The sequence below is a fragment of the Eptatretus burgeri genome, chromosome 2 (genome assembly GCF_056783735.1).
Source record: "Eptatretus burgeri isolate ZD-2024b chromosome 2, Ebu_testis_v1, whole genome shotgun sequence".
Lineage (NCBI taxonomy): Eukaryota > Metazoa > Chordata > Myxini > Myxiniformes > Myxinidae > Eptatretus > Eptatretus burgeri.
The window spans coordinates 17,456,992-17,469,491 of NC_140962.1; the positions used below are offsets into that span (position 1 = coordinate 17,456,992).

Consider the following 12,500-nt stretch of genomic DNA (forward strand, 5'->3'; position numbering starts at 1 on the left):
GTTGCTTCTGCTCGATCGTTAGCAGCTTTGGCACGAACTTCGCTGAGATTCTCCTTAAGCCCAAATCCTCAGTCACAATGGAATGAACGGATCCAATGCTGACGCCCGCCTCGTCTGCAAGTTCTCTGATTGTGATTCGACGATTCTGCATCGGCAGGGTCCTCACTTGGTCAATGACGATCTCATTTTGGGATGCTGAGGGCCTACCAGAACGTGCTTCACTTTCCACTGATGTGCGACCATCTTTGAAGCAGTTGGACCACTCTTTTATCTGTGTGGTGCCCATTGCTTCGTTCCCGAAGGCCTGTTGAATCTTGCGGATCATTTCCACTTGGGAATCGCCAAGCTTTCCACATAATTTGATGCAGTAGCGTTGTTCAAGTTTTTCCATCATTTTGCCAAAAACGAAAATCCGACGGCGCTCACACTTCCTCACTCATCGGTGGTCAGTCGGCGACTGACAGCTGCTGCAGGTGGGAAAATATTCACGCATACGGATTAGGATCGCCTACATACGTGCACCAAACCACGCCTCCTTAGCTTCATTTGTTTACGCACAAAAAATTAAGGTTGGATACTTTTTGAACACACCTCATACGTATATATATATATATATATATATATATATATATATATATATATATATATATATATATATATATATATATATATATATATATTGTTACGAATTTGGAATTTGATTGCACACAACATACAGGTTCCTTTAGTCAGCTATGTCGATAAGTGCTTGTTCCCGAGATAGCTCACCTTTCATTGTTTAAATGTTCAGAAATCGATCAGATGCGCTGCGGATCGATTTAATAGTTCGGGAACGAACAATGGAGACATCCCTCCCCCTCTTCTGTGAAGAGGAAGAAGAACCCTGCCGTCCCGTGATTCATGATGTCAACAACTCCCTTCCACCCGTGGATGAGCGGGGGGATGGATCACGAGGGCATGAGTCACGCCGGGCACGGGGGAGGGGGGGCGGAGAAGGATAAGGACGAGATCCTTTCTTTGTTCTTGAGTAGTAAGCTTTTTGCTTCGGCAGAGAGTAGTCGTTCAGCAGACCTTCGGGTCCTGCTTGGCTTGGGTTAGGGTTGAGGCCTTCGGAAGCTTTTTGCTTCGGCTGGCTCAGTGAGCTTCGGCTGAGGCCTGGCTCGGGAGGAGGTTTTTGGAGGCTTTTTGCTTTGGTGGTTCAGTGGGCCTTCGGCTTCTGTTTGGCTCGGGAGAGCTTTTTGCTTCGAGCTGCTTTGTTTGGAAGAGAGTTGAGCTGGTCGCGCGGCTCGAGCTGCGAATGGTGGCTTCTTCTTCTTCTTCTTCTTGGTTCGTGGAGCTCTTTGTTCTCCGATTGGTTCCCGGCTTGGTGCGACTCATCAAACTCTTCTTGGAGGTGGTTCCTCAGGGAAGCGACGCATCGACGGGAATGATCGGCGCCTCGTCTCACCAGCACGTGTTGAGAAGCGCGGGAGGATTCGCGGGAGCTCGGGAAGGATCGCGGCTCACGGCGATTGGATCCAGCTCGCTCTCGCTGGAGCCCGGGTCCGAACAACTTGAAGACCACACGAGGTGGAGAGGTTCGACATAGGCTCTGGGTTTCAGCTCACCTGTCCTCTGAGCTGGAGCTCGTTAGTAAAGGCCTCTGCTACCATTTCTTGGGTGGGTGTGTGTGTGTGTGTGTGTGTGTGCGTGCGTGCGTGCGTCCATGGGCCCGTCTAATAAGTAGGAAATTGTTAAGTGCTTTGTGTGCTGTAAATGTTTGCATCGCATTTCGTAAAGTCGGTATAGTTATGCTCTTACGTGCTTCCCAAGTTCGCCATTATTATTAATAAATACCCCAATTGTTAAATGTTTTCAGCTCGTCGCGTCGATTCTTTCATTGACTGAGCATTTCGTGTGTTGAGAGTTAGAAATCCGTTGGTTTGCCGTAAAAGGGGGACATTTGGACCGACGGTTCTCGGCGATTAAGCCGCTCGGAATCGCACACGGGACAGGCTCGCCTCGGCGGTTTGTTCCGTCGAGGGTGGAATACCCCGGTAGTTGGATCACGTGGGTATTTCGGTACATTGAACATTGGCAATCGACCCTACCCCACGTGATCTGCCCATTGGCGTATTTCGGTTCTTGCACAAGGACCCGTCGCACGGACTTATCCGGGCAGCGATCTATATTCTGGGTGATCGGTCGGGCCGACTCGACTTGCGGCTTCGTCAGAGCGGTCGGTTGGCGGCCGAGACACCGGCACCGTAACATTTGGTTGTCAGGAGTGGAGATACGAACCCCTCCGCCTCCATAGCAAAATTCACGGTCGGATCAGGTGTATACGGAGCTGGCAGCATATCAGGGGTATATGCTGCCAGCGAGGGCCAAAGGTACATCGCCATGGATAAATCCATGCACGTTTCACGAGCGGCGTACGTGTCTGCTTCCGAGCACATTCCATACAGTGCGCACGGTTCGGCCATTACGCACGTGGCCAGCGCTCGCGTTCACACGACTCCGCCAGCGTTTGCGCGGGGCTAACACCAAAATGTGTCGGATATTGAGGTTGAAAAGGAACAAGCCGCTTCTACTCCGTACACTCGTATCCCGCCCAACATGGCGTGGTCGTCGCCTTTATCGGCCTCCGTACGCGTTTCATGCAGCGTGGGCGTCGTACTGGCTGTGTTTCCTGTGTTGTGAAAAATACCATTCGTGGGGCATCTTAAGAGGTATTCATTCGCATGCCTTTTTAATGCAACCGGCAATCCTCCCCAGACCATCGGAAGCCCGAGTCGATAATCCCGCACCGCCAAGCGCAACATATGACTTGCTGCACACGTTGGGTTTAGGGCTCGCCTGGGAATGAGGATCTCTGTGCAGCAGTTCCCTCACAGCGGCGCCGCACGCGCTGGCCTCCATGAGGCCCCAACTTACAGTGAAGGAGCACGTGGCTGATTTACGTCAGGAATAATCAGACGAACAGAAGGAGAAAATTATTGAAGCAACCCCAGCTATTAGATCATCGCAACGCACTCCCTTGTTGTCCTGTTAAACAAAAGGAAAGGGACTATCTACACATATAATAATGGAATAACTGTCTTGGGACACCTATCTGTTGTATGCATGCGGTTCCGAGAACCGCAACACTATATATGTAACCACGTAACTTCCTCTACATCCTCTTCCTCTTCCTTCTCTTTGCCATTCCACCTTTCCAATTCCACCTGAATTGTGAAGGTATTCACCCTACATCTTCACGACCTTTTCTTCAAAATCTTCCTCGACTCTGCCCCCCTGTTCCCATATGTTCAGAAAAAAACAAAAAAAAGGGTCTTTTTCAATGTTTCAACTTCCTCTTTCTGCCCTGTTCTTTTTCTTCAAAATCCTGAGTTCAATTCGACCTTTCTTTCAACCATTATGTTTCCTTTCTCCATTCGCTTAATTCTCCTGTACTCTGTCCCTCTTCAAATGTATTTCAATGTATCTCTGACCTATACATTTTTTTAAAAATCACATTTTGCAATGCATGTTCGTCTTCCATTATTAAACAAGGAAACACAAAGTAATTAGACACAGGTGGAGGCCATTCAGCCCATCTTGCATGCACCACATCAACACAAGATCAAAATAAGAAAATGCAAAATGTTTTTTATGTTTTTTTTTGTAGTTTTTGTAAAAAAAAAAAAAAAATCCCCGGGGGGGGGGCATGGGCTTGGGTAAAAAAAATACACAACACCCCTTGACGAGACTCCCACCAACAGCACTCCGTACACATGCACACAATCACCCATTAATGCTCAAGCAACCGCAAAGTCCTGCCAACATCCCAATACCCCTCTATCTCCATAACTTCCAGGTAACTATCTAATTCCAATTTAAACTTATCTACTGTTTCTGCTGCCACTACCTTACCACAGAGACCATTCCATGCGTCAACTACTCTCTGAGTAAAAGTCCCCTGCCTTAACTCTCCTCTTCTTTACTCTAAGGCTATGGCCCCTGGTCCTATCGCTGTCTACTCTGCTGAAAATTCATCTGCACTTATTTTTTCTACACCTTTCATTATCTTAAACATCTCCATCATATCTCCTCGTAACAGCCTCTTTTCTCGTGGATAATGCCCTGTCTCTTTCAGCCGCTCCTCATAGCTGAGTCTTGCTCGGCCCGTAATTAATCTAGTAGCCCTGCACTGAACCCTCTCCATGGCATCTACTGTATTGTCTTTCCTAAGTTGTGGTGACAAAAACTACATTGCCGGCTGAAAATATGGTTTGACCCCCAAAAAAATTGCTGCAAAAGGTTTCTCAACGGTTTATTGTAGCATCAGGTGTGCTTAATAACATATCAAAAGTCTGCCACAGTGTGACCACTGGAAAGGTCTGATTTTTAAGATGGCGTCCAAGATGGCCACCAAATCCTTTAAATACCCACACTCCTTCATTATTCATCCTAGACAAGTAATTTTGGTGTCTAACCCCATGTTTTGTGGGCCGAGGAATCCATTTGGCTTGTTGAAATTGCAGTGACATGATTACATAATTGTGAAATCCAAGATACAATTTGCTTTGTGTGACTATTAATGACCTTCTGTTTTATATCTTTTCAGGCCTGACCATGAGTGCTTGCATCGTAAACCAAGAGACTTGCCCCATCTGCCGTGAAGACTTAAGAGATGCTTCTGATGTGATTGAAGTTCGTCAGAAGGGAGCTGATGTAATCAACAGTGCGAGTGTGTAAAGAGGGGATGACGTAGTCATTTCTGCTGGTGGAAAAGTTCACTCAAAATGTCAAAAACGGTACATCAATCCAAAAGACGTTGAAAGCCAAAAAGGAAAGAAAGGTGAGCCACCAAAGACAAGTGCCAGAGTATCATCCGGTCCTTTCAACAGCCAAACGGATTGCCTTTTCTGTGGGACTACGGAAACACCAGGAGGGGCAGGCTTTAGTGATGTAAAGACCAATACGTTCGTGAAGACCATTCTTGAGTGTGGTGACAGTCGTTCAGATGAATGGGCCTTCACTGTGAAAGGCAGGATTGAATATTATTGCTGTGATCAACATGCTGCGGACTGTATTTACCATCACTCATGCAGTGGTAATTGCTGGTCTGGGCTTCGCACACCACTACAGTTCCAGAATGTCCCAGAGGCAAAGTGCAGAAAGTCTGGCTGGCCCAAAAACGAAGATCAGGAGCAGGCATTCATGAACGTTTTGCTCTTACCTTGAGAATAATGATGAAGAACAGCTGACAATTTCACATTTACGAGATAAAATGAAGGAATTTCTGACAAATACAGATTCCGTACCATTTGGAAATCAGTACCTCAAGGGAAAATTGAAAGAACAGTATGGGGACAATGTTCATTTTGCTGAAGGGGAAGGCCTCCATGACATAGTAACAATGAGGGAAAAGACATCACAGATACTGAGATCTTATTTCAACACCCAAGCAAAGTATGAAGAATCACAGAAACAGGCAATTATTGAAACAGCGGCGCGACTCATTAAAAGTGATATCAAGTCCCTTACAAATCAGTATCCAAGTACAAAGTCGCTCAAGCTTGATTCTGCCCTTTTGTTTGTTCCACACACTCTGCGGACATTGCTGAATGGTCTTTTCGTGGGTAAAGAGACAAGACGAAAGGTTGCAGGAATAGGACACGCAATTGTCCAGGCAGTTCGACAAAGTGCTGTTGTTGCTCCCTTACAAGTTGGCCTTGCAGTGCAGGCACATCATTTGTATCGGTCACAATTACTCGTGGATACCCTTCATGAAATGGGATTTAGTTCTTCTTTGCAAGAAGTCATACGTTTTGAAAAGAATGCAGCAGATTCAGTTGCTCTGGATATGTTAACGGATGACATGGATTTGCTGGACATGGCACTTCTTTTCGCCGGGGACAATGTTGACCACAATATCTTTACTATAGATGGCAGGGGGACCTTCCACGGAATGGGGATCATAGCAGCACTCACCCCAGGGCGAAAGAAGGATCGTGTCATTCCAAGGAGAAACGTTACCAACCATTATTTTTCAGTGCAAATCATCGAACATCATCAAACATCGCTTCGTGAAACATGTGCGCCAAACCATCGTGTTCGAACAACTCCCGGCATTGGTCAACTGTGATAGGACAATTGATGTACTGTGGGAGCTCTTACTAAACTTCAAAACAGGAAACCCCTGGGTGGCAGGGAATGATGCATATCATTCATCAAGGATTAGAACACCCAGGCCAATCATCAATTGTGTTCTTGCCTATGATTAACTTGTACTCTGGGGACAAGACATGCATTTTTATATGCATGCTCGATTTAATTTGCGATCTCACGATCAAACAACATGCTCCGCCCATTATTACGTTCGATCAGCCTCTGTATTAGAAAGCTGCAGAGATCATCATGGATGCACCACAGAGTAGCCACTTGAAAAGCATCGTCTTGATGCTTGGATGTTTTCACACATTCATGAACCTACTTGGTGCAATAGGCACACTGATGGAAGGCACAGGACTCAGGAACATTACGGAAGTTGTCTGTGGTGGGAATGCCGTCCCGCATATGATGACTGGAAAATCAGTACAAAGAGCTTTCCATGGACATTTGCTGGTGGATAGATGTCTCAATCACCTGGTTGTGTCGGATCTGCTGAAGGATAACCCACAGTTCGAGTCATTGGTGGACCATGCAGGAGAAACGTACTCATCCTTTTGATATGTTATTAAGCACAGCTGGCTTAATGGTTAGGGTGGCAGGCTTTGGATCCTAGATTCCTGAGTTCAAATCCCGCTCAGCTGTTGAATTAATATCAGGTGAGGTTAACTCGGCCTGTCATCCTTCCGAGGTTGGCAAAATGAGTGCCAGCATGCTGGAAAACTGTGTCGGAGTGGCGACTCGTCCAGGATTGTGCCCAATAGCCAAAGAGACTGCTTAAGCAGCACCAACACTCTGCACAGAGTATGGTCCCAATTAACTCCTTGTTGGCGGAAGAAAGGACTTTGGGGAGTGCTGTAGCATCAGATATGTTGATCCAAATCAAAGAAAAGATTGACACAAAGAAGGCAGAACTTAGCACAAGATCAAAAACCAGTCAGCTGTGGATAAACTATAAGAGAATGCTGCAGACTGCCCGAGCGGTGATCAAATCGGATCACACAGGATCTTGGATGATGCACTTGCGCGCAGTGTCAGACTGCCTGCTAATATTTGCCGCCACTGGGCACAACTATCTGAAATCTGCATATTTCTACGTCCAATAAATGTGCAAACTCGAGACCAGACATCCTGATGTATATGTCAAATTTTACAGGGGTTTCTATGTGATCTGCCACAGCAACCAGTTCTGGACTGGCCTTACTTCTGACCTTGTCATCGAGCAGACATTGATGCGGTCCTTGAAGAGTAGTGGAGGCTTGACTCATGGAAGTGGAATGACCGAAGAAATGCGCGAGTTGTGGACCATGTCCACACCCATCACATCTGAGTACAAGGCCATGCAGGAATTCAATGACTCACTTACACGACCAGCGAGCAACACGGAGAATCAACAGAAGCAAGGATGAAACGAGATCACTCTGACCTGGAAAAGATCAAGGAAAAACTTTCCACTTGCACGCCATTTTCTCCAGACCCATCTCTGAGAAACATTGTTACTGATATAGTCGCCAAAGAGGATGTGAATGTGCATGAGTTTGAGACCGTTGGGAGTGAGATCGTTGAAAAAATGGTTGGAAAACCCGTTTTTGGGATCTCATTCAAATAAAATGGAAAGAGCAGGCAAAAACCCTTGCAGACCAAAAATACTTGTCTCGGATGAATAATGAAGGAGTTGGGTTATTTTAAGGATTTGGTGGCCATCTTGGACGCCATCTTGAAATTAGACCTTTCCAGTGTTCACAATGTGGTGGACTTTTGATATGTTATAAAGCACACCTGATACTACAATAAACCGGTGAGAAACCTTTTGCAGCAATTTTTTAGGGTAAGGTGGCTCTTTTTCATATATGCAACAAGCAAACACGCAATATTCTCGATGTGGCTTTTCTAAATTCCGATACAATGTTAACACCACCTCTTTTGATTTATAAATAATCCCCCTCCGAATACAACCGAAAACCCAATTTGCTTTACTGTTTTTTTTTTCCAACTTAAGCACAAATTCACCCCACCTCCTTAAATCTACCTCCTCCTTTCTCCTCCCACCTTGCCCCCATCCTACCCCCTCTCTTAGCACCTCTCCACTGCTCTCTGTGTTACAAACAGCTCCTCCTCTGGCATCTCAAACTGAATAGTTTTCAAACATCTGTGGGCTCTGTTCCAACCTTACAAATATCTTACTCTCATTCAGTCCACCCCTCAATATCCCAACCATGCCCTTTCGTTCCTCTCATCACACCTCCCTTCTCTCACCTACCCTATGGCCATGCCTGCTCTCATCGACTCCCCTCCCTCTCAAAGCTTCCCCCTCAAATCAGCCGCCTCTTCCCTCTTCAAAGCAAGCTTCACTCTCTCCCCTCTCCCCCCCCCCCACAACCCAAGCTTCCCACTCACCTTTCTCCCTCAATTCTCCCCCTTCACCTTTCTTCCTCAAATCTCTCCCTTCCCTTCCCTTCCCCTTCTTAAAGCTGCCTCCCCATCAATTCTTGTTTCTCCCCCTGACCGCTCCCATCTTTACAACATTACGACCCAGTTTCATTCATCCCCTCCCCCAACCCTCCCTTCTCCCTCGTTCCCCATGGCCGAAGCTGTTCTCATCATCTCCCCTCCCTCTCAAAGCTTCCCTCTCACCCATGACTCTCAATTCAGCTGCATCCTCCCTCTTCAAAGCAAACTTCACTCTCTTTCTCCTCACCTTTCTCAAAAGCACCCTTCTCGCTCAAATCTCCCCCCTCGCCATTCTCGCTCAAATCTCCCCCCTCGCCATTCTCGCTCAAATCTCCCCCTCGCCATTCTCGCTCAAATCTCCCCTCCTCACTCAAATCTCCCCCTTCTCGCTCAAATCTACCCCCTCACCCCTCCCCTTCAAATCTCCCCCTCACTCCCCTTTCTGAAAGCTACCTACCTCACATACACAAAGCTGCCTCATTCCCCCATCCTCTCTCTTCCAACTCATTCCTCCACCTCCTCCAATCTCCTACATCCCTCTGCCCCCTCTCTTATTTATCCCCACTGTGCCTCATCCCATCACCACCTAGCCCTTTGTCCTCCACCATATCCGGCCCTCTCCGCTCGCTCTTCTGCAATCTCCTACACACTGTCAACAACTCTCCCGACCTCTCAATCAGATCCCTCGTCCTACCCTCCCCCTTCCCTGCACCCAAAGCCTCCTCCCCTCCCTCTTTCTTAAGGCCCAGTCACACCTTGACGTTTTAGCCAGCTTATGCCGATTTTTGGAAAATTTGTCTAAAACGCTGGTACACGTTGAATATGTTATGGGTAAGTTTTGATAACATTGAGAGCATGCTGAAAAACACTGCCATACGTCGTTGTACGCTGGCTTTAAACGTTGTACTTTTCGGTTGTCCTCAACTTTTCCATGCTTGAAATTTTAAGACTTATGCCAGCGTATGACTCACACGTTCCGCATAACGCTGGCCATTAGTTGGAGGCACGTCACGCGATCATTGACACATGTCGACACGCGTTACTTGTGAGTTACTCATAAGTCGAAACACGTCGAGGTAATGTTTAGCGTACCCGAAACTTATTTCTAACCTATGAGTAACGTGTTGTACTCACGTTACGCGATCGGTGAAACACATCGACACACGTTACTTGTAAGGTGCTCATAAGTCGAAACACATCAAGGTAATGGTTAGCGTCAGTGTTCCAGACTCCCTGGTTTTATTATTATTATTATTATTTTCTTCCTTCCTTCGGTATGATGGTGATTTTGACACTTCGATTTCTAGTGCGGTTATAATATAATATAATTAAAAGGCTGCCGCTCAATGATTTAAATCATAACCGCACTGTACACTGAACACCGTCATACCGAAGAAAAAAAAACAAACCGGGAGTCTGGAACACTGACGCTAACTATTACCTTGACGCGTTTCGACTTATGAGTACCTTTCAAGTAACGTGTGTTGATGTGTGTCAACGATCGCATATTGTGCGTACAACTTATTCCCATCACATGCGGAGCGTGTGTCATACGGCAAGTACGTCGTAAAATTTTCAACATGTTTAAAATTACAAGACGTACTCCACTTACTACGACGTATGATAGCGTACTTTAGCGTTTTATTCACGCATACCAAACTTACCCATACCGTATTCGACGTGTGCCAGCGTTTTAGACGCATTTTTCAGAGATCGGCATATGCTGGCAAGATCGCCAAGGTGTGACTGCGATGTTGACACTTCCATTTCTCTGGCGGTTATGATTTGAATCGTTGTGCGGCAGCCTTTTCATAACCTACGCCACGTCATCGTCAGCGATGCGTGCAGCGCGCTATGCCTAAGTTAGACTATCGTTGGGCATAGGTTGTGAAGGCCGACAACAGGTTCAGCATTCGTTGGTATAATTATCTATAACACAACGAAACGTTCAAAGTCCGTTACTAATACGTTGTGCATAAGACCAAGTCGTTATGAATACGTCCGAATCTTTAAAAAAAAAACATCAAAAGTTCAATGTAAGCCAGCGTTTTACATACATTTTAATACGTTGCCATTGCTGGCTAAAACGTCAAGGTGTGACTGCTCCTTTAACAGTGTGGACCTCAAACATCCAGGGCCTTCGCTTCAACCTGACAGATCTTTCCATCCAGTTGCCACTGACAAACCAGACAATCTCCTTAACAGAAGCTTTCCTCCTTCAAGATGTTTCTGACACCTTAGTTTCTCTCCATGGTTACTCCCTCCTCCGGTTATGATAGACCTGAGCCTTGTCAGCGGTGGAGTTGCTCTCTTCATCAAAAAAAAACAAACTATTCCTCACTCTCCATGGACTGCCCTCACTCTTCCATACGACTAGAAATACTGTTACAAATCTGGAAGCCATTTGTACACAGACAGCAGTCTCTGAAGCTCAGTTATGTCAACAAGTATGTGTTATAGTTAGGGTCCCATCCCCTATGTCTAACGGGAATTACATGTGTGTGCTGTGAAGTTTGTTTATAGTTCGTTTTTTACAACAAATCCCCTTCACGTCTTCAAACCACCAACTCCATTGCCCACATGTTTTCGGCTGAAGGCGTGGGCGGAGCTTCCATCGCTTCAGATCGAGGCTCCGCTCCGAGGAAGCGCATGGAGCGTTTCCTCCAGCCAATGGGCAAAGGGCGAGCAGGGCCGAGGCGCTCCGGCCAATGTGAGGGCAGCGTGCCGAAAGCTACGACAGAGCCTCTTCGGGGGCGGGCCCCCAAGATGCCCCGACACCCCCCCCCCCGAGATGCCCCCTCCAATCAGGAGGCTCATGACCTGAGGGCCGGCTCCGCCCCAGCCAGATGAAGTGTTCGCCTCATCAAGGAGAATAGAGTGGTTGTCAGGACCAGAGTACGGCAGTCGGGTGGCAAGCAGTCATCGTGGCCGATTGCTTCTGGTCTGGGGCCGTGGCTTGGTCTCGTCGTGATCTGCGGTCCTTTGCGGTGGCTCATCGTGGTAGTGGAGGCCGAGCAGCCAGGGTCATGGGCCCGTGGATTTCGGAACGTGGGTTCGAGTCCCACCGTGTTGGTTGAAGTCCGGTGTGACCGCACGAGGCAAAGAGGTACCCGACAAGGCCCTGGTCCCCAGCTCGCCTTTCTCTCCTGGGCTGAGGGACCAAATGAAGACCCCACGGGGTCCATTTCTTTTGGGGGTGTGTGTGTGTGTGTGTGTGTGTGTGTGTGTGTGTGTGTGTGTGTGTGTGTGTGTGTGTGTGTGTGTGTGTGTCCGTAGGTCCCGTCTGCAAGTAGAAATTGTTAAGTGCTTTTGTTCATTGTACATTGCTTTTATTCGGATAACTCTGCTCTTTGTGCTCCCCTGCCCCCCTGATAAATAAACCCCCAAATTGTTCAATGTACCAGCTCGTTGTATGTCACTTTCTTTCATTGACCCAGCACGGTGCGTATTGAGAATTAGGGAGGCCGTGTGCCGTAAGTTGTCATTGGGACCGGCGCGGCTCTGGTAACTCCCGCTCGGTACGCCAGTCCCGAGTCGGTACATGCGACTCGGTTCGGACAGAGTCGGCCAAGGGTGTGGTTTCCCCGGTAGTTAGACGGCGCGAGTACTTAGGTAAATTGGAATAGACAAGTGGACCCCACCTCACGCCATCGAAATATTGGCGACCACAGTCCGCTAAGGGACCCGTGACCTTTCGGACTTATCCGAGAGTCACGACCTAAATTCTGGGGTGTTCGGTGGAGACTACCCCACTGCTCCCCCTGGTGGTCGTTTATCGCCACCGAACCCCGGCCCACCACAATACAACTGGCTATGGCTTCCCCTCCGCTCCCACCTCATGTTTATATGTGTGTTGTAACGTCCACAAAACAGTGATGACTTGGCTGGGTGTGGGTACCTCTCTCACCTGTCAT

General features: G+C 47.5%; 1 protein-coding gene across 4 annotated transcripts in view; it reads right to left on the reverse strand.

The window, feature by feature from the left end:
* ZMYND11 (zinc finger MYND-type containing 11) overlaps positions 1-12,500 on the reverse strand; it is an 89,257-nt gene that overhangs the window by 57,622 nt on the left and 19,135 nt on the right. Inside the window, exon 1 of one of the 4 annotated variants that reach the window (XM_085864191.1) lies at positions 7,347-7,418. The exons of the other annotated variants lie outside the window; for them this stretch is intronic. Coding sequence (XP_085720317.1) covers positions 7,347-7,403 — 57 coding nt within the window. The 5' untranslated portion in view covers positions 7,404-7,418. Of the gene's footprint in view, positions 1-7,346; positions 7,419-12,500 lie in introns of those variants that run through there. 4 annotated transcript variants of the gene reach the window in all.